We start from the raw sequence: 19,031 nt of genomic DNA on the forward strand, positions 1-19,031 counted from the left end.
GTCACTTGGCTGTCCAATGCAGCAGTATTGTGTCACCACGAGATGTTGGTTTCGAACCTCACACACAGTATCCAAAGAGTGGAAAGTTCAACAATATAGTGAGTTTATCCACTAAATGAAGCATCTAGACAAGTCTGGTTGCATCTGGAGTGTGATTCGTGTGGCCTCTTGATCATGGCATCCAGGCGGTGAACAAGGATGCTCGGTTATCGCAGAGTAACAATGTCGCACAAGCTTGATCTAACGCTGAGATCTAGATCGGTGCTGTTGAGCTTGGATGTTTCAAGCGAGTGCATGGCGCATGGCCCCAGGTCCCAGAAACCCTGTAACCTTGTGATCTCTTTGGCGCCAGTATTCTGGATATTCTTCCTTGGCTTCTCAAGGCTGAGACAAACATAAGCGGGCTTCAATACAAGCTGAAAAAGTGGCTAATTGAATAATCACCACCACGTACAACGATATCTGAAACGGTATTTGAGCTCAATATTAGATGTAACTTTCCAAAAGAATTATTCACCGCACTTCAGAACATCACAATGGCTTCTCCTCAATATTCGCCTCTTGAGGAGGAACTCTTCAAATTATATCGTGAATACCGCGAAACAAAGTCCATCGACGCCAAAGCCCTCTTTTTCTCCCCGCAATGCCGTCAGATATGTCGCACAGACCCAACCTACGCTGCAAAAGACCGAGACACAATTCTCCGCTACCTTCGCGAGGCAGGCGATGTCCTGCAGAGAATCTACCACGAAGCGGGATGGGACATGAATGAAATGGATCCAGCTTCTGTAAAAAGCTTCTACACTATGCGGCCACTCCTCACGAGCGAAAAAGAAGATTTTGCAACGATTAGGGAATTGGCTCCCGCTGGTTTTGCGTCTTTGGAGGAGGTTCGCGATAAAGCAGAGAGTGAGAAGTGGGAGGGGTTGAGAGTTAATATGTGGACGGAGGATAATGAGGGAAGAGGGATTTTGGTCAAGGTTCAGTACTGGTGGAGGAAAGAGGATGGCGCGTGGAAGCAGATATTGCATGATATTATGTACTTGGGGCCTGTTGATGGGACGGAGGAGGATGGGAAAGGTATCTTGGTAGAGGAGGGAGTCTGATGCAACTGGCCTCAATTCATCAACATCAATTGTCGATGAATGTTCTTCTGGTGAGAATCAGATGGTGCTCCGCCGCGGATGAGTACCGAAAGACACTGCACTGCGGATGGTTACCAACTGCTCTAGGACCGCAGCTCAGTAGCAGCGATGGCAGGCAAGTGGAACAACAGACAGACCTGCGCCACACATTCCTGCCCACTAATGAATGCCCTGTAAATTGAATGATGTATCCGTATAGCGGAGGAGCAAAGATCATTCTTCTTACATAGGAGCATCTACCTTAGGCAGTCAAGCTACAGGGCGTTAGTACTCTATTTAACTCCGCATCTGTGCCGTGCTGCCTGCTGCCAAGAATATTGTAAACGCTGAATCCAGTAAAGACCAGGCAACAGAAGCTGGCTCTAGACCACTACAGGTATAGTCCCACGATTTCAGGCCACTCACTCACTATTCTTACCAGCAGCAACTGTCAACCTCATAAAGTGGCCATCCCCAATTCGTCTTGACAGCTTCTTCACAATACCGAGGTTAAAATATCTCTCAGTCTCAGTTCTCCAATTACCAGAGTTCAATCCACCGCCACCATGTCCAGTCTTTTTCTTGATCTACCACCTGAAGTACTTTTCAGCATTTCGGATTATCTTGAGCCGGATGATCGAAAGAATCTCAGCCTGGCCAATTCCGGGCTTCGGACTGCAGTGGCGCCAAGTCTCTTCAAGGTCCTACGAGTCGATTGTCCGCTTGTAGAGGATCACATCTTGCCTACTATCGTCGATAAATATAGAGCGAATATTCTGGAATTGAAGTTGAATGTTACTTTCTACCCGGAGAAGTTGACTGGGACGTCGGATGCGGAGGAGGAAGAAGTGGAGGAAGAAGAGAGCGAGGATGAGGCTTCTGATGTGGATATATCAGATAATGAAGAGCATGACAGCGAAGAAGAGGACGAGGAGGAAGGCTACATTGACGAGGAGGAGGAGGAGAAAGAAGAAGAGAAAAATGACAGTGACAATGAGCCTGACAATAGATGGTACTGGGACAATCCTCCCGCATCAGTCTGGGCCCGAAAAGAAGCAGACATACCAATCATCCAAGATCTCATCCGATTCAAGGGTCTACCACGCTGTAAAGCCCTGACAATCTACACCAATGGCGAAAAGGACTTTGAGGGCGAAGTAGATTGGGACAACAACGATATCGGCAGAAACTACATCTACTTCTGCTGCGAGCCTGAAACCTGGGAAGAGGTCGAGCGAAAGGAACAGACATATTCATGGCGCGCTGCTTTGCGGGATATGTACCATGACATCGCTACGCTCTCGCCAGTCGATGAACTTACAATCTCGAACTTTCTGCCCCGAAAGACCTCATTCTGGCAGGACAAGGAATGGGCTGAGTTTATGGGCCGGTTGAAGAAGTTGACGCTCAATACGTATGGCGGAAACAACGGCGCTGGTTGGCAGGTTAATACATTGCCTGGTTTTCACGCCTTCTTCAATGAATTGCCGGCAAACGTTCTTGGCCATACGAACGCGCTGGAATACTTTAAACTCAAAACTCATGACGATGGCTTTCTGGGCGGTGCGGGCTCGCTGTACATACCTCCTGGTTGCATGCCGGCTCTCAGGTCACTGCACGTAGACGGCATAGCAGTGACCTCTGTGCTGACAGATTACCTCAAAGAAGTAAACGGCACGCTGTCTGAACTCTGTATCACGGAATGCGTCGCGTTTGCCTCCGATCCGAATGGCGATGATGCACCAAGATGGGCCGATCTATGGAGAGCTGCACGACAAGCTCTGAAAGCACCTGCGGAGGTTATATGTGTACCGACTAAGGAACGGCCTATTACGGAAGATGAGGGGGATTATTATGGTGATGAGGTTTATGTGCCGCCGGCTGATGAGGATGACACGATCAAGAGTTGGAGAAGGAAGGTCAAGGAGGAGGAAGGGCTTTGTATCTGGCCGTATGGGTGGTTGGATGAGAAGTATGGATCTATCTATCCTGATCATGAGGTGAACCTTGAGCGTCTTGAGAGTGGGGAAGATAACCAAGAGTTTAATTTGTTGATGGAGGAGGTGACGAGGGGGGGCGGGAAATGTACAGTATCTTGATCCGGTAGCACGGCTGTATTATGAACAAAAGGTAGGCCAAGTTATCGACTGACTGATAGAATCTTTGCGTTTCTGAGTCTATAGAGGGTCTTTCCAACTAATGTTGACTTCCATATTGCCCAGTGACCCAACAGCAGTTGCAATGCGAGCCATGACAAATGCAATGCAATGATAGACCGCGAATCGGAGCCACAATGAAAGGTTCATGCTTCGCAACGATGTCTTGATATCCGCCAAGAGTTCACGTGTATTCCTTCTCTCCCCTGTCTCGTCTAAATCGGGAGCAGCTTCGACGGCCGCCACTGTTTGTGGAACACTAATGACCGCATTTATGATCTGCAGCGTGAAGAAGACAGCGAGGGTTATCAATCCAACAGTTGTGCTATTCTCCTTCGCCCATTCTTGAACAACATCGACACCATTTGCCAACAGCAAGAGCAGGCCGAGCTTGCAGACAAGGTCTGGTATCTCGTCGACAATGTCGCAAGCTAACATGGTGCCGATGAAGTGTAGCCATTGCTTAGCGGTGACGCAACGAAGAATTCTGATGTTTGAGTTGAGAGATATAGAATAATCGGACATGATCGATCGAATCCAGAGGAACTTCAGAGGTGCGAGGATAATTGTTGTGATGCACTTCACGAGGAAGACCGGGAGAGACTTTTTGAGGTAGGATTCGAGAGCGGATTCTGCAGCCGCGCCAACAAGCCATGTTCCCAAGCCTTTGATGGGATATATCGTCGACCAAAAGGACGTGTTACTCGTTCGACTGAGAATTCCTGTTGTTCCGTCTTCAGAGGTTGAGGGTTTGAGTGAGCGGACGTGTCGGAGGGCAGTAAGCAATGGGTAATAGTCTTGATATCCGTAAAGCCCCTATTCATATCAGCTTGATCTCGTATCGGTATCATGATGCGCACTGCGTAGAGAAACCATTGGACGGCGTAGCCCAGCGTACCCAAAGGATTCATTCTAATGCTTATCGGTCAAGACGATCTTTGTTCTCGGAAATTTAGGGCTGATGCTGTGAAACCTTATACGTGAGTCAACTGCCGAGATGAGCAGTAAACAAGCTTAAGAGGATGCATCATGACAAGTAAAACGTGGCTCATCGGTCAAATATTGCACAGCCGAGGGGATTCACGGACATTTGTCAAAGTCCTACCTACTTGCCCGTGAGCAATCGGCCGAATTGTGCTGCCTAAAACCCACATCTCGGCGGCTTTTGCTAGTGAGGCTGAAGGGAGCAGACGCAATTGGCTGGTCTATACGCGCAGGGAGGGCGACTAGCAGCCCTCTGAGGCCGGAACTTTAGTAGCGGGGCCTTGGCATGGAACCACTGACGAAGTTTCCCTGCATCATCATCATACGCTTGCTTCACGTCCTCACTCATTCTTATCTGGGCCACTCCACGGCTCATCGGGACAACCACATCATCCGTCCGTGGCTTTTTATTACCAAATGGATAAGTCTATACGCGCTCAGCGTGTAAGAGCATTCTCACGCAAGACTCGTACGGGTTGTCTCACGTGGTAAGTCCCGCATAACCGCCATCTCTCTTCTCTCTTGACCTACTGATGGAAGCAAAGTAAGAAACGACACAAGAAATGCGATGAGGAGAAACCCACCTGTAGGAGATGCAGGGATGGAGGGTATGTCTGCGATGGCTATACGCCCCAATCAAAAGCCGTCACGACAAAGACGCAGACTCGCACTCTGCCGATTCTAGCTGCCAAGGTGACGCCGACTTTGCCTCTGCTACCAGGCGATACGCTCGAGTCGAATTACTACGTTTATTTCTTCTCTGATATCATCAGCCAGTTGGAGATCACGCCGTATCTGAACAGAGAGTTCTGGAATAGGAATATTCTTGTTCCGAGCCAGAGTAGCGAGTGCGTTCGACATGCGGTGCTGGCTTTGGGAGCGACGCATTGGCAGTATTCGGCGCGGAACGAATTATCAGCTGCGTCGCTTGATCGATTCGTTTTGAAGCATTATAACGAAGCTATATCGAAACTTACAAGCAGCCAAGAGTCACCGCCGGATATGTCCACGGTCCTGACATGTTGCATATTATTCGTTATTCTTGAGAGTCTTCGTGGGGACTTTGGCGAGGCAATTCGACATCTTGAGTCCGGAACTAGAATCCTCACAAACCATGTCCCAAAAACATACTTCCCCAACCGCGATTTCCAAGAACTAGCTGCAATATTCCACGCAATCGCCTCACAAGTCGCCATCTTCTCACCCGAGCGCGTATTCCCAGACGTGACGCATCTCCTAATGCCAGCGGCAAAAAAGCAAAAGCGAATCGAGGGAGAATTCAGAAATCTCGATGAAGCAGAAGATGTCATGAATAAGTTTGACGACATGGTGAATCATATTTCATGGGATCTTGATCAGGAATGGGAGAATGAAGAGTCAGAATGTAACACGCAATGGTCGATATTACGAGAAAACGTACAAACATGGCAATGCCAGTTCGAAGTACTGCTTAACAAGTTATCAGCTGGCAAGGAGCCTATTGACAGCGAAAAGGTTCTTAATCTGCGGATACAGCATAAACTATGGGAACTTCTCATCGAGGAACAATCCTCCGTCGACGAAGACGTGGAAGCCCATCTTGATCCCGCCGAGTGCAATATTCTGCTCGATCAGCTGGAGAAACTATGGTGTAACCCATCGCGACCACGCTTCGGTCTCAAAATCGACCTCACAGCAGCTTTATTCCAGCTCTACGTGTACTGCACGGATGAAAATGTCCGGCATAGGATTATATTCATGTTGAGAGCGCAGAGCAGGAGGGAGATAATTTGGGACAGTGGGCAGTTGGCGGATTTTCTGGAGAATGATATGGTGTTGCGGGCTGTTGGGTTGCAGACGGATCGATGGCCTGAGATAGGACCTTCAGCTAGTGATGGAGCGTTGTTGGTGTTTCGACCAAAGAGCTCCAGGGAAAGTTCCGAATCTTAAATTCATTTCAGTATGCAGTCCGGGATGAAGCGGGCCATTGAAAGGGCTAGAGCATGTCACCAAGTGGGGAGTGTTTGTACGCGCTGTCTAATCAGACGCTGACATGGAAGCGCTAGTGAATCATGGCTGGTGTTGGTTGTCAATGCGGTTGAGAGCTTGCATATATTAAGGATCTGTACGCAATTGGGGGAGCTATTTGATCGTTTGTACGCCATGTCGTGCCGTCTCTGTGCCGAGATGCGGGAGGCAACTTATCTGGAATGCTGATCAGAGGCAGTTTGGATATAAATATGCCAACAGACCACTGATGAGACAAGCACTCAAATCAGCACTATCGACTTGAATTCACAATAACAATCGCCTAATTCAACACCATGCACCTCAGAAGCCCAGTCTCCATCGTAATGGCTATCATCTCCTACGGAGTATCAGTCACCCTAGGCGCACAAGCACGCCCCAAAGCAGTCGTATACCGCGGCCCAGCCTCATCAGAAGGCTGTCCCGAAGGCGTACGCGATCTTCTCGTCTCCTCCCCATCCAACTTCGAGGTCGTCTTCGCTGGTCCAAATGAACCAATCGATGTGATTGAAGCTCTCAAAGGCGCAACGGTGTACGCCCACGGCGGCGGGCCAAACTGGAGCAAAGCATACCGCTCAACAAAGAAATATGAAAAAGCTATCCAAGAATTCGTCAAATCTGGAGGTCACTATCTTGGCTTCTGTCTCGGTGCTTATCTCGCTGGTCCTGTTAATGGGTATAATCTTCTTCCCAAGGGTGTTGATACGGAGCAGGAAATTGAGCGGCGAAGGGCGCAGGTCAAGGGCGAGGAAGACACGGTCATCAACGTTGATTGGACTTTTGCGTCGGGAACTACAGAGCATAAGAGATGGTTGTATTTTCAGGATGGTGTTGTTATTAGGGGTATGGATGCGAGTAAGCCGGGGAAGATCGTTGGACGGTATTCGGCGAATGGCGATGTTGCTGCTTCGATTACACCTTATGGGAAGGGCTCGGTTGGACTTGTTGGCCCGCATCCTGAGGCCGATCATACGTGGTGTAAGTTTTAGCATGGGCGATGTACGTTGACTCGGAAGATTGCTAACTGTTTCGCAGATGAAGGAGCGGAGATTACGAACCCTGAGGGTATCAGACTTGATATTGGGCATGATTTTGTTGAGGCTACTATTCATGCGGGCTCTCACAAGCGCACTTGATTTAAGTTTATATCATGCAGCTAAGTTTCTGGACTCAACCGAATGGATGAGGACGGGTAATGGCAGAGACCATAGCGAGCAGAAAGCATTTTCTTTTCATTTTGTTCACAACGCGCATGTTGATCGATGGTTTTTATCTACTTCAACATTTTATAGTTATCAAAGCATTCATATTCAATAGATTGGTTTACAAGAAGTGAAAAGTTTCATTAAGCCAGGAGATTTTCTAAGCATGTGTTAACAAGACCAGCAAAGCCAATCCGTCAGTCTAAAATCCACAGTTCCAAGCACAAGGCTCATTGATCTGCAGCTTAGTGCAGACCAACAGCAGATCGGATAGAGTCGATGAGGATGTTGTTGTAGTCGCCACCGGCCTCGTAAGTACCGAATCCAGCGAGCTTGTGCTTGAGAACAAACTTGCCCTTGTCGTAGAAAGAAGCAGCGTTGTCGTAGCTAACGTAGATCTCACGCTTGGCATCATAAAGAACAGGCTATCCAAGTTAGTATGCATCCATGTGATTCCGGTCAGGTGACTTACTGTCTTACTGCAGTTATCCCAACCAGAAGCAATACCAGAGGCAGGGTTTCCCTTGGCATCGAGGAAGTGAGCCTCCTTGATCAAGCTCCAGAAAGGATAGGTGCCTCCAGGAGGGTTGGGGTTACCGCAAGCATCGATGAGAGGATCGTTGTCCCAGCTGCTTCCCTGGAAGCGGTCGGTAGAGTTCTGGGCGGGGTACAGCTGGAGCTTGTGGTTCTTGCTCTTGCCAAAGGCGGAGGTGCTGTTGACCTTGAAGCCGTGGCCGTAGTTGGGAGCGCCGAGGACGAGCTGCGAGGCGGGCATGCCGGCGCCGGTCCATTGGGTGACGGAGTCCTCGGCGGCGCCCTGGTCGTTGCGGGGATCGCATTTGCGGTAGAGAGGAGAGTTGGGGCCGGCGACGGCGGACCAGGCGCCATAGTAGTCGTAGTTCTGAAGATGTTAGTATAGATCAGGTTGAGCGGGTTGGGGGGGTTACATACCATGAGCATGATGTAGTTGAGGACATCGGCAAAGCCACTGACATCCTTGGAGGCTGTACCATCCTTGCCGTTCCAGGGGAAGACAGATCCAGCGGCAGTGATGTAATAGTTCTTGCCCTTGGGGTCCTTGCGAACCTCCTTGAAGAATTCGAGGAGGTTGGCGGTGTCGTTCTCGTTGATATCGTTACATCCGAGACCCTGGCGGTTGGGGTACTCCCAGCTGATTTCGTTAGTCAACTAGCTTCAATTTCTTTGGCAAGTGAACCTACTCAATGTCGAAGCCTTCAAAGCCATACTTCTCAACAAAGTTGACAATGTTCTTGATAAAGATAGTGCGGTTCTTGGCATCGCCGATGTTGGTAGAGAAGTGTCGGCTTCCAGTCCAGCCACCAATCGAGATGAGAGGCTTGACGTTGTGCTTCTTGGCATCCTTGACAAAGCAAGGAATGTTCTCAGGCTGCGAACCAGAAACATTGAGGGATCCATCAGGCGAAGTCTCAGCAAAAGCATACTTCACATCAGTGTACTTGTCCCAGGGCATAGCCGAGACAGGAAATCCCCTATTGGCGTGGAACCCCGCAAAGTAGGTCGACGCAACCAAGTACCCCTCGCTATTAACAGGGGGGATGACGCTGGCGCTACCAAGGCTCAGCAGGCCTACAAGCGAGGCCGAGATGGCTTTGAGGGACGGCATGTTGCACTAGTTATGTTAATAATAAAAAAAAGAGCGTAAGAAATGAAATGAGTGAGAGTGATGAGAGTCGGTTAATTATTCGGGGGGGTAAGCAGTGGGTTATATATATGTCTGTCGTTGCATTACAATGCTACTCTAATAAGCTTTCTGGACAATTTCGGCGCATCGCAATAACCAAAAAAAAAAAAAAAAAACAGATGAGCGCTGAGCCTGCAGCATTAAGCCTCAATGCCCAGCGCCCGTCGCAGCGGCAGTTAAAATCCCCTGAATCGAAGCGCTAGTGCAAAGTTTATTCCCTTTTACTCCCCGCTTCTAGAAAGCGTCCCTGTCATTTCCGCATCTGCCGAGCTGCGGTTCGTGCTTCTGTCGCATGTTTAGGGGGACGGCGACGCGTTTGCTGGCCGTGGTTGGTACGTCATTGACTGTCGCTTACATTACCGAGAGAGAGGATAGATCTGATGGCGTTGCCACTGGTGGTTGAAATGCTACTGTGCCGTACTGTTGACGCGTATGATGTGACGATGCAATTGAAGATACGGGAACTTTATGGGGGATAGACTTCATCTCATTTCACAGTGAGGGTGATTCTTTGGGTAGAAATGATCCAAAAAGGTCCGGTTTTGCCGTGTTGTGGTTGCAGTGGGTTAATTACCGTTCCAAAGGGCCGGGGGATCTTCACTGAGGAGTGTTTTGTTTTAACCGCTCGGCATGTATTGGAGGGTATCGCGAACACGAATGGAATGGCTGTGATGGATTGGATTGGATCACGTACGGAGGATGAACGGAACCTTTCTCTCAATTTACATAATCGATGAAGGATGTTTGACGATGAAAGCATCTCTGTGACGGGGAAGAGTCTCGCGATCCCGGCGCGTCGCGTATTACCCGCATTGGGACCACCATTCGGAGAATATCACAGCCAACAGCATTCCTGTGGACTTCACAATTGAGATGACAAGATCAGATAAAAAAGGCGATCATTCTGTCCCACGTACCTCTTGCGCGACCTCCTGTTTTGTCATGCGAGTGCGCCTCCGGATCGAATCATCCCGGAATTGCCGGCGCATGAACCCCCCTCAATGTTGGGCATTGACCTTCATCCCCTTTTTGTCGGCACGATCCGGCATCCCATGGTTGGAATCCCACTCACTGCCAAGAATAGACACTGTCGATCATGTCACGGGGTAGAATGATGGGAGGCCGATGCGATGTTTCTGTTGATGGTGAAACGTCAGAGCCATTGAGCGAAAATGTTGAGCCCGCTGGTGAGAGGACTGGATAGCAAGCACGTCATGGCTGGTGGTCAAAGCAAGGTAATGAAACATTTGGGCTGACTCCAACGGCTGTGTCAGTTATGAACGGTAGAATATTACTTTTATGGCTTGAAAGTTATTTCTTATCACGATAATCATCTTTTAAACGGCCTGATAACCTTTCCAACGGTTGGCGATACATTTATTTAACATTCAACTTCAATGCATTGACAGGTCCAGGGTAAGCAAACCAATGAGTCAGCCAATCCGGTCCCCTCGGGATCTCCTGCCTATTGCACATCCCTCAATTCTTCCCCACGCACTAACAATCAGCTCGCTTGTGGGGAGAACGATTCGTCCTTATCTCGACTCCAGCGACGATAGCCGTCACTCCAACTCTGTATCTGGGGATGGTCTATTCTCGCCGTCGGGATCACTATCTTTCTTGATGGTGTTTCGGCACTTCCGGGCTGTTGTGCTGACGGTTTAGCCCGGCATTGACTGATAGCTATTCGCTATACTCTTTAGGAAACTGGCATGTTTCTGGATTGAAGATGTAGACTAAGCGTTAGATCATGATGACTGAAATGGAAGATGTAGGTCTGGGAAACGAGTAACAGTTTCCGAAAGATTTGTGTATATAAGCTATCGTGATCTCAGCACCAAATAGACATCATCACTCACAAACACAACAATCTTCACAGTCTCTGACAATCCAACTTCACTTACATTCTTCCCAAACACTCTCATCTACAGCCCTCAAAATGGCCGCCGTCAACACAGACACCCTGGACATGTCCCTCTTCTTCGGCACCCCCTCCCAAAAGCAGGACTTCTGCGACTCCCTCCTCCGCCTCCTCAAAAAGCGCGGCGGCGTCAAACTAATCAACCACCCCATCCCCTCCGCCTCCATCCACGAACTCTTCGCCCAAACAAAGCGCTTCTTCAACCTCCCCCTCGAGACAAAAATGCTCGCCAAGCACCCTCCCCAAGCAAACCCCAACCGCGGATACTCCTTCGTCGGCCAGGAAAACGTCGCCAACATTAGTGGCTACGAAAAAGGTCTTGGACCGCTAAAGACTCGTGATATCAAAGAGACTGTGGATTTCGGATCGGCGACTGATGAGCTTGTTGATAATATTTGGGTCCCGGAGGAGGAGTTGCCGGGGTTTAGGAGCTTCATGGAGGGGTTTTATGATATGGCGTTCAAGACGGAGATGCAGATTCTTGAAGCGCTTGCTATTGCTCTTGGTGTTTCTCCTGATCACTTGAAAGCACTGCATAACCGTGCGGAGAATGAGTTTCGAATTCTGCACTACCCTGCCATTCCTGCCTCAGAGCTCGCAGACGGTACAGCAACCCGCATCGCAGAGCACACAGATTTCGGAACCATCACCATGCTCTTCCAAGACTCTGTCGGCGGTCTTCAGGTCGAAGACCAAGAAAACCTCGGAACATTCAACAATGTTGAATCAGCTTCTCCCACCGATATTATCCTCAACATTGGCGATTCTCTGCAGCGCTTGACGAATGATACGTTCAAGGCTGCGTGTCATCGTGTTACGTATCCTCCTTCTATCAAGGCTGGTGATGGCGAGCAGGTCATTCCTGAGAGATACTCCATTGCTTACTTTGCTAAGCCGAACCGAAGTGCTTCACTGTTTCCGCTGAAGGAGTTTATTGAGGAGGGTGTTCCTTGTAAGTATGAGGATGTCACTGCTTGGGAGTGGAATAACCGCCGTATTGAGAAGTTGTTCTCTGCTGAGGCAAAGGCTTAAATGGAGTGGTATGATCAGATTGTGATAGTTATAGCATAGCGGAATTTATTTACTACAGTGTTCTCTCAATGTCAGTCGTCTGCATGATTGTGATTCCACTGATCCAAACCAGGCTTGTTGCCTTTTGCGTCTTATAGTTCTGCTCTCTATTCCGGCCTCCATTTAACTTTCATAATTTCATACTCACAACTGTTTGATACTTGGGTTACTTTTTACCATCCCAAGATAAGAGTTTGATCCAAATCATATCTGCATATCTGGTATCCACTACTTCAACTGACTGACGCCCTTTGTCTTGTCTTCCCCAAATCTCCACCAAAAATGCCACTATCGCCCATCACGCGGAGAGAAGCAATCTCGAAGCTTCAAGCCACACTAGAACACTTTAGCTCCCTCACCCAACCTATCAAACTCCTCCAATTCTCTCCCTAGGTTCTAATTCGCCAATCCCCATCGCACTCGCCGATAAGCCCCCCTCCCAAAAAAGCAAGCAATCCCGATCCCCTTCCTCTTAAGACAAACCCTCACTCCCTGCCACTCTCCCACGCTGAGACGACCCCAGTATCGACTCAAACGAATTAGTATGTCCAACACCAAATCCAGACGAACGCACTCTTTCGGCGGGTGCAAAACATGTCGGAAACGTCATCTCAAGTGTGACCAGTCTCTGCCAAGATGTAATCGCTGCAAGCAGGCGGGTTTGACCTGTGAGGGTTTCACGCCGGCGCTGAGATGGTTGGTTTCGACGGGGAGGGAGGTTTATGATAGGCAGCCTACGCAGATTGCTGATGTTGGGACGGAGCAATATTCGAGGAGACATTTGTTTACTGGTAAGTGAATTTTGTTGGTGATTGGGCTGGGCTGACTTTTGTAGAGGAGGACAGGGAGCTTATGAGCAATGCTTTGGTCACAAATGTGCCGTCGACGGTGACGGCTGCTCTGAATCAGATTGACGAAGAGTCAAAAGGGTTGGATGTCAAAGATGATGCAGCGAATACTTGCGAAGTTGGTCCTTTTCAGGTCTTCAAGTTCGAAACCAGTCAATCGGCTACAACGCCCTCAGATCACGTCTCATTCAACGACATGGATCTCGACACTCTTTCCGAAAACCAAACTCAAGACTTTTCAGAGACCATCGAAAATGAAATCGTCTCCAATGACTTCTCAACCACCTCCCTCGACTTCCTCCACTGGGGCGATTTATTCACCTGGGACGTCAGCGTTCTCGACAATCCACCTCAACTCCCTTACGACACTTTACCCATGGATCTCAACTGGCCCAACGAATCCAACATGGGCTTCTCTGAATCTTTAGACATGATGCCCTTTGAAACAGCGAGTGATGACGTTGCGTGGCCGCAGCTTGATCTCATGATGGACGCACCTCTTCTTCTGAAGCATTTCAACGACGACGTCATCAGTCAGATGGGTTCTCTTCCAATCAATGAAAAGTCAGCTTGGAAGACTCTTCACTATCCTTCTGCTATAATGACGCTGAGCGAGTTGACGATGTTGGACGTGGATAGAGATCAGATCAAACGTGCGAATCTGGCAACCTTTTACGCTCTGATAGCTGTTTCGTCATTTCACCTCTCCCTCAACTCTATTACGTTCCCGAATCTAGCCCGACCGGGCGATCATTGGAAAGCACTCTCAAATCGGACATACGAAGCTGCGAAACAACATCTCAAAGTCAGTCTCGAAAAGGAATCGCAGCCCGGACCGCACAAGGCGAAGTACAAGGAGCAACTGATGGGTATAAGTGCCGTGCTAGCAACAGCAGTACGTTCCCTACCACCACAAATTACTACATCAACTGACAATAGTAGCTTCTCTCCGGCAACGAAACAGACACCCGCTGGTGTCTCACCGAAATGGAACGCCTCATAAGCTGGCGCGGCCTCACCAAGCCAAGGATATCCCGCCGCGCCCGCCTCCTCCACAACATCTACGCCTGGATGCGCATCGTCTCCGAGAGTCTAAACGTATATCTCGACGAAAACCACGCCATCGAAGCACCCTTCCGCACGACAACCTCTCGCTCTATTAATCCCGACATGACACTCGATAATTTCTTGCATCTTGAACCGCGAAAACTCCACGGGCAAAAGACGAAGCGCGATATTAAAGATATTCACCTCGCGGATGCGTCGCAGGATCATGAGAATATGTATATGCAGATCTACGGGGTTCCAGAGACGTGGCTTAGCTTGGTATCACAAATAACACGCCTCGCCAACGTGATAGATCGTCTGTCCACTTCTAAAAAGTCTGACGCAGAAGCCCTCATGGCATTACAGCCACGAGCTTCATACCTCGAAAACGCAGTCTGTCTCTTCCGCTCGCGCCACAGCGAGAACACAACCATGAGCACCAGTCCCAGCGCCCCAGGCGGAACACCACACATGCACATGGTACGCGCCCTCGCCTCCGCGCTAGTAATATTCTTCTACCGCCGCATCCGCAACGTGAATCCCCTGGTTTTGCAAGATAGTGTGAACGATGTTGTTGAGTCGCTGCATGCGTTTGATGAAGCGTTGGAGAGGAATAATTTGCTGGGACCAGGGACAGCGTGGCCGGCTTTTATAGCTGGGGCGGAGGCGAGGGCGAGACAGAGGAGGGATATTGGGGAGTGGTTGGATAAGGGGTTTGGGAGGAGTGGGTTCGAGAGTTATAAGGCGGCGAAGGAGGTGTTGGTGGAGGTTTGGAGGAGGAGGGATGAGGCGGAGGGGATGTCTGGGGATGTGTGTACGTGGATGGAGGTTTGTAGGGATTTACGTCGGTGGCCGTTGGTGTCGTAGCACGGGATAATGATTACGAATTTATGCAAGCTGTCAAGTATGTATTGATTGAGACTATGTTTGACTTCGAATTGTTGCTCTCCGTCCTGGTGCGACAGCCTTGCACGGTGTATCATGTCCAATGTTGGTCCTACAGGAGCAGCTGGCCCTCTTTGCGTGCCGATCGTGGTTATCGAGAGACAGGCACAAAAAAGCGCACAGCCAGTGAACTCAATCCACAACTGATCGGCTGATCTGCAGGTTCACAGAGACCTCAATCTTTGCCTGAGCCGTGTAATGGAGACTTCCCCCCGAGTACTCATTGGCTCGAGACTTGATGCCACTCGCAAGCTTATCCTTTGTTTCGAAATCAGCCATTCCATCGCCTTAGAGAGGATGCTCGCCCACCCTAGTATCGGTAAGTCGGCGGTGGCATGAGGACGCGGCATGGCTTGGTTCGAGTCGTCGCGATCAGACAAGGACATCAGCGCAAGGCGACATTTTGCGATGACTTGGACGGTCTGCACAGACAACATTGGTAGATGGAGCGTCGGCGAACAGCGGATACACGTCACGGACATTGGGTATCTGTGATCATTCTCAGTGACGTCCCATCACATGGCTTCAAAAGACGGACGGGCTATCGACGTGGCGAGTTGTCGGAACCCATGCGATTGATCTTGCCTCGATGTCGGAGCCTTTGTAGGCCAGGTCTCGCAGTACCAAGTATCGGAACAATCGTCGCGAAGGCTGGCCCATAGACGTTGAGGGCCGACGAGCGATGCGGGTTCCGCTCTCAGCGCGCCCCGAGTCTGGATAGTAAAAACACCGAGACAGGTCTGGGATGATTGGAAACAGGCTCAGCAAACTCTCTCTGCCTTGTCAGGTCCAAAAAGCTTGCGAAGTCCATCCCCCATCATCCCAACCTGTCTTCTTGTAGGCTCATCCAACCTCAGTAGACTGAAACCCAGCAAGAACATTCGCCCTAAACCAAGGAACGTAAACATCTCTCGCCCATCTAGCCAACTCCCGTATCCCCGCGACAACAGCATACGTATCAAGAATACTCTGCGTCGTGCCAAACTGTCTCTCCGTCCAAAGAACAGTCTTATCCCCCTCCAACGTCGAAAACACAAAGAGCCAGCGATGCCCCTGAACTATGATCCCCGGTATAAACCCCAACTGTCCCAAAACCTCGTTCGCCTTTTGATTCCGCTGTATTTCTTCTTCCGCTGTCAAAGGCTGTGGTGTAAGCCCGATAACGGAGCGGAGGAAAGACCACTGCGCTGCGTGCCATACTCCCATCTGGAGTTGCGCGGCGTCGAGTTCTTTGCCGGGACGCTTAGTCTCGATGCTCAGAACTATAGGGGATAGTTGGAGGGGCGCGAAGTCGGTGTGGTTTACGGTGAGGGTTGGGGTTTGACGGCCGAGTGCTTGGAGGGCGGGGGAGTCGGTGGGATTGAGGTAGAGGCAGAAGTCGATCATTTTGGCTGTCGAGGAGTAGGGTACGAAGCGACGATGCGGGCGGGCGGTGGTGCTAGCAAAGAGTTAGCCAGAAGATTCGTGATACTGAAGACTGCAAAGCTTACCAGGAAGTAAAGTTGAGAGGCGCGGCTGTCGAAGCGTCCGGTTCTCTTAGGATAGCCTCAAGCAGACGATGATGCACTTCCATATTCCACGCCGCCTCTTCGTGGTTCGTATCATGACAGTGACGCGCATAATTACATATCTGAACTATTTCCTCTGGTAGAGGAACTCGTCCCGGTAGCGTATCGTCACCCTCTTCTTTGAACGCAAACCTCCACAAGCGCGCATTCTGCTCCCTCAAAAATGGGCTCTCCAGAATAGCACTCTTCTTATCAGCAGGCAATATCTCAATCCTACTTCCAATTTCCTGAATTGTATCCAGAAGACTAGAAATGACCGGGGGCGCAGTGTCAACATTTAGTTGTCTGCATTCAAGCCCTCTTTCTTCCAGCCTCAGCTTAAGCATTTGTTTCTTCGGCGAACTCGATCGCGATCCCTCCCCGGATTCAGACCACGAAGCAGACGAACCAGTTGATGAAGGAGGAGGTAGATTTGCAGCACGCGGCGTACGATCCGGATCGATGAGACGACGGCGCTTTGGAGTTGTTCCCTCCATTGAGTCTGAAGTAGGCGGACTGGGCAGCGCTGCCTTTCGCTTCGGGGTTTTGGAGAGGGCTTCGGATGGGGGGTATTCGTCGGGGAGGGAGGCGAGCCAAGAAGCCACACGCTGTTCAAGCATGTTGGCGTGGTTTTGACATTATTTGGCGATGGATTTGTTTGATGGGCATTTTTGGAGGTCGATGGATGAAGATGGAGTGCTGATGTCACAGAGGGTCGTGGGTTGGCGCGACAACAGCCCCACTGTATTGGATTTGCAGCGACGGTGATTTTATGGTTGATCATCGAGAACCGTTGTGTTTTTGAGAAGCTTCAGACTTTAAAAGAACGACGATTTTACGCGACAGCGCGTGTTGATCAAAGTCTACTAGGCTTTTGAGTGACGCCCATCATAAGAAGTCTTGTTGAAAGATGGAACTCACTGCCGATCACGGCGGGCCAAGAACAGCCCGGAGCCGATTAAACGGAGATGCAACCTTGGCAGAACTGAGAGAGTTCGGCCTAAACTCAATTAAAGCCTATCCATTCATATATCGCTTGTATTCGAATCCTTGATGTATATTTATGGTCACTTTTACCATCAAGATATTCGCGGTTCATCACGCAGTATCCGACATCGCAGTTGGCCGATGAGTCCGCGGCGACTGGTCGGAACACTGCATCCGCTCGACCGATCATCAATTCGACAATCGCAAGAGCAACAATTACGCAAATAAAGCTTCATAAACATATCTCTTCGTATTGGGTATCATTAAACTAACTATCCCACCATCAGCGCATTCCAACATCTCCCGTCAAACATTCTCCAAATACCGTATTGTACATTTCGACGTATCAGGCGATGATCTCGCAGGCATGTGCACACCCGCCGACGACGGTAAACTCTGTAGATCGTAAAAGTCAAAGTCCCCTGGATTTGTTGCGTTCGACGGTGATCGTTCGGGCCGGTCGTCGTGCTGTCGTTTCATGTCCTTGACTAGAGCGTAGAAGAAAGGAGTGTTGGAGACGATGCATGCGCAGAGAATCTCAATTGAAGCCCACTACTTCAGGTTAGTACAGCCCTAATGCAGGAATTAGAGGGGGAAATACCATCGATCGGGATCGTTGAGACACGGATTCGTTGAGGATGAGAGGGAGGCGGAGGATCGTAATAGCTACCAACACAGCGCCAACGCTGAACAAGAAGCCAAGCTGTAGTTTCTCCTTGATATCGAGACGTAGATGTCGAAGCATCGGAAACGGGAGGATTATAAGCGCAATGTTTATTATTATATTGCAAACCGCCATTAGTATCAGGTTGCCGACGGCGCGATTGCATGCGACTTCTGTGAGGTAAACGTTAGCTGACATGGTGGCGAAAAGTTTTCCTTTTCCGCTGCTTACTCGTATCATCGTAATTAAGCGCCCACATTCTATCACCTCGTTAGCAATGCCTAGAGACAATTTGTGGATGAAACGTACAGTGATAGAGGGCGACATTCGGCGAGGATTGTTATAATGACCGCAATGAAGGTAGCAATGATGAACCACCAGAGCGCATCCGTGACGGGTTTGCCCCAGCGAAAGACATCGATGAAGCGTGAATAAAAGGCCAACAGCCCCAACTTCAAGCACCACAAACTATCCAAATCAGCAAATCCCCTTCAGACGTATCGGTCCACATACAACATGGCGTAGAATATTCGCGCAGGGATGAGCAGCTTATGCGAAAGCTCTCTATCCCCATCAATACTCTGCACACTCTCCCCCCAAGTCTGCGCCTCCGCCTCCGTCGCAGGATCATACGTATGGTCCGGATTCAGCGTGAACGAGAGGAGTATACACACTGCGCGCCCAATAAGCGGGAGCACCGCGATGGTCATGTAAAAGTCATCGATGCGCCATCGGCGGTGGCATGTTCTGTGGATGTGGCAGCGGAATATGAGGCGGTACAGACACCTAGCTACAATGAGGGCGA

The 19,031-nt window shown here is 49.7% G+C and overlaps 9 protein-coding genes across 9 annotated transcripts; 6 read left to right on the forward strand and 3 right to left on the reverse strand.

Annotated features, from left to right (window-relative positions):
• Nucleotides 1–536: 536 nt before the first annotated feature.
• On the forward strand, nt 537–1,106 carry J7337_012869 (uncharacterized protein; the record flags this gene model as incomplete). The annotated part of the gene is given in 2 exon segments (XM_044830367.1): nt 537–648; nt 667–1,106. 2 exon segments carry the CDS (start codon nt 537–539, stop codon nt 1,104–1,106), a joined length of 552 nt encoding a protein of 183 aa, XP_044675283.1.
• Nucleotides 1,107–1,690: 584 nt separating this feature from the next.
• On the forward strand, nt 1,691–3,223 carry J7337_012870 (uncharacterized protein; the record flags this gene model as incomplete). Its single annotated transcript, XM_044830368.1, has 1 exon — nt 1,691–3,223. The coding sequence occupies one exon, from the start codon at nt 1,691–1,693 to the stop codon at nt 3,221–3,223; it is 1,533 nt and encodes a 510-aa protein (XP_044675284.1).
• A 78-nt stretch (nt 3,224–3,301) lies between these two features.
• Nucleotides 3,302–3,805, reverse strand: J7337_012871 (uncharacterized protein; the record flags this gene model as incomplete). Its single annotated transcript, XM_044830369.1, has 1 exon — nt 3,302–3,805. The coding sequence occupies one exon, from the start codon at nt 3,803–3,805 to the stop codon at nt 3,302–3,304; it is 504 nt and encodes a 167-aa protein (XP_044675285.1).
• A 1,060-nt stretch (nt 3,806–4,865) lies between these two features.
• Nucleotides 4,866–6,072, forward strand: J7337_012872 (uncharacterized protein; the record flags this gene model as incomplete). The annotated part of the gene is given in 3 exon segments (XM_044830370.1): nt 4,866–4,872; nt 4,908–5,980; nt 5,992–6,072. The coding sequence occupies 3 exon segments, from the start codon at nt 4,866–4,868 to the stop codon at nt 6,070–6,072; spliced, it is 1,161 nt and encodes a 386-aa protein (XP_044675286.1).
• Nucleotides 6,073–6,597: 525 nt separating this feature from the next.
• J7337_012873 (uncharacterized protein) lies at nt 6,598–7,407 on the forward strand (the record flags this gene model as incomplete). Its single annotated transcript, XM_044830371.1, has 2 exons — nt 6,598–7,249; nt 7,307–7,407. 2 exons carry the CDS (start codon nt 6,598–6,600, stop codon nt 7,405–7,407), a joined length of 753 nt encoding a protein of 250 aa, XP_044675287.1.
• A 311-nt stretch (nt 7,408–7,718) lies between these two features.
• J7337_012874 (uncharacterized protein) lies at nt 7,719–9,118 on the reverse strand (the record flags this gene model as incomplete). Its single annotated transcript, XM_044830372.1, has 4 exons — nt 7,719–7,898; nt 7,946–8,374; nt 8,425–8,644; nt 8,694–9,118. 4 exons carry the CDS (start codon nt 9,116–9,118, stop codon nt 7,719–7,721), a joined length of 1,254 nt encoding a protein of 417 aa, XP_044675288.1.
• Nucleotides 9,119–11,135: 2,017 nt separating this feature from the next.
• J7337_012875 (uncharacterized protein) lies at nt 11,136–12,149 on the forward strand (the record flags this gene model as incomplete). The annotated part of the gene is made up of 1 exon (XM_044830373.1): nt 11,136–12,149. One exon carries the CDS (start codon nt 11,136–11,138, stop codon nt 12,147–12,149), a length of 1,014 nt encoding a protein of 337 aa, XP_044675289.1.
• A 732-nt stretch (nt 12,150–12,881) lies between these two features.
• On the forward strand, nt 12,882–14,793 carry J7337_012876 (uncharacterized protein; the record flags this gene model as incomplete). Its single annotated transcript, XM_044830374.1, has 4 exons — nt 12,882–12,906; nt 13,024–13,931; nt 13,979–14,685; nt 14,721–14,793. 4 exons carry the CDS (start codon nt 12,882–12,884, stop codon nt 14,791–14,793), a joined length of 1,713 nt encoding a protein of 570 aa, XP_044675290.1.
• Nucleotides 14,794–15,871: 1,078 nt separating this feature from the next.
• J7337_012877 (uncharacterized protein) lies at nt 15,872–17,195 on the reverse strand (the record flags this gene model as incomplete). Its single annotated transcript, XM_044830375.1, has 2 exons — nt 15,872–16,466; nt 16,519–17,195. 2 exons carry the CDS (start codon nt 17,193–17,195, stop codon nt 15,872–15,874), a joined length of 1,272 nt encoding a protein of 423 aa, XP_044675291.1.
• Nucleotides 17,196–19,031: the final 1,836 nt, after the last annotated feature.

The sequence above is a fragment of the Fusarium musae genome, chromosome 10 (assembly GCF_019915245.1).
Source record: "Fusarium musae strain F31 chromosome 10, whole genome shotgun sequence".
Taxonomy (NCBI): domain Eukaryota; kingdom Fungi; phylum Ascomycota; class Sordariomycetes; order Hypocreales; family Nectriaceae; genus Fusarium; species Fusarium musae.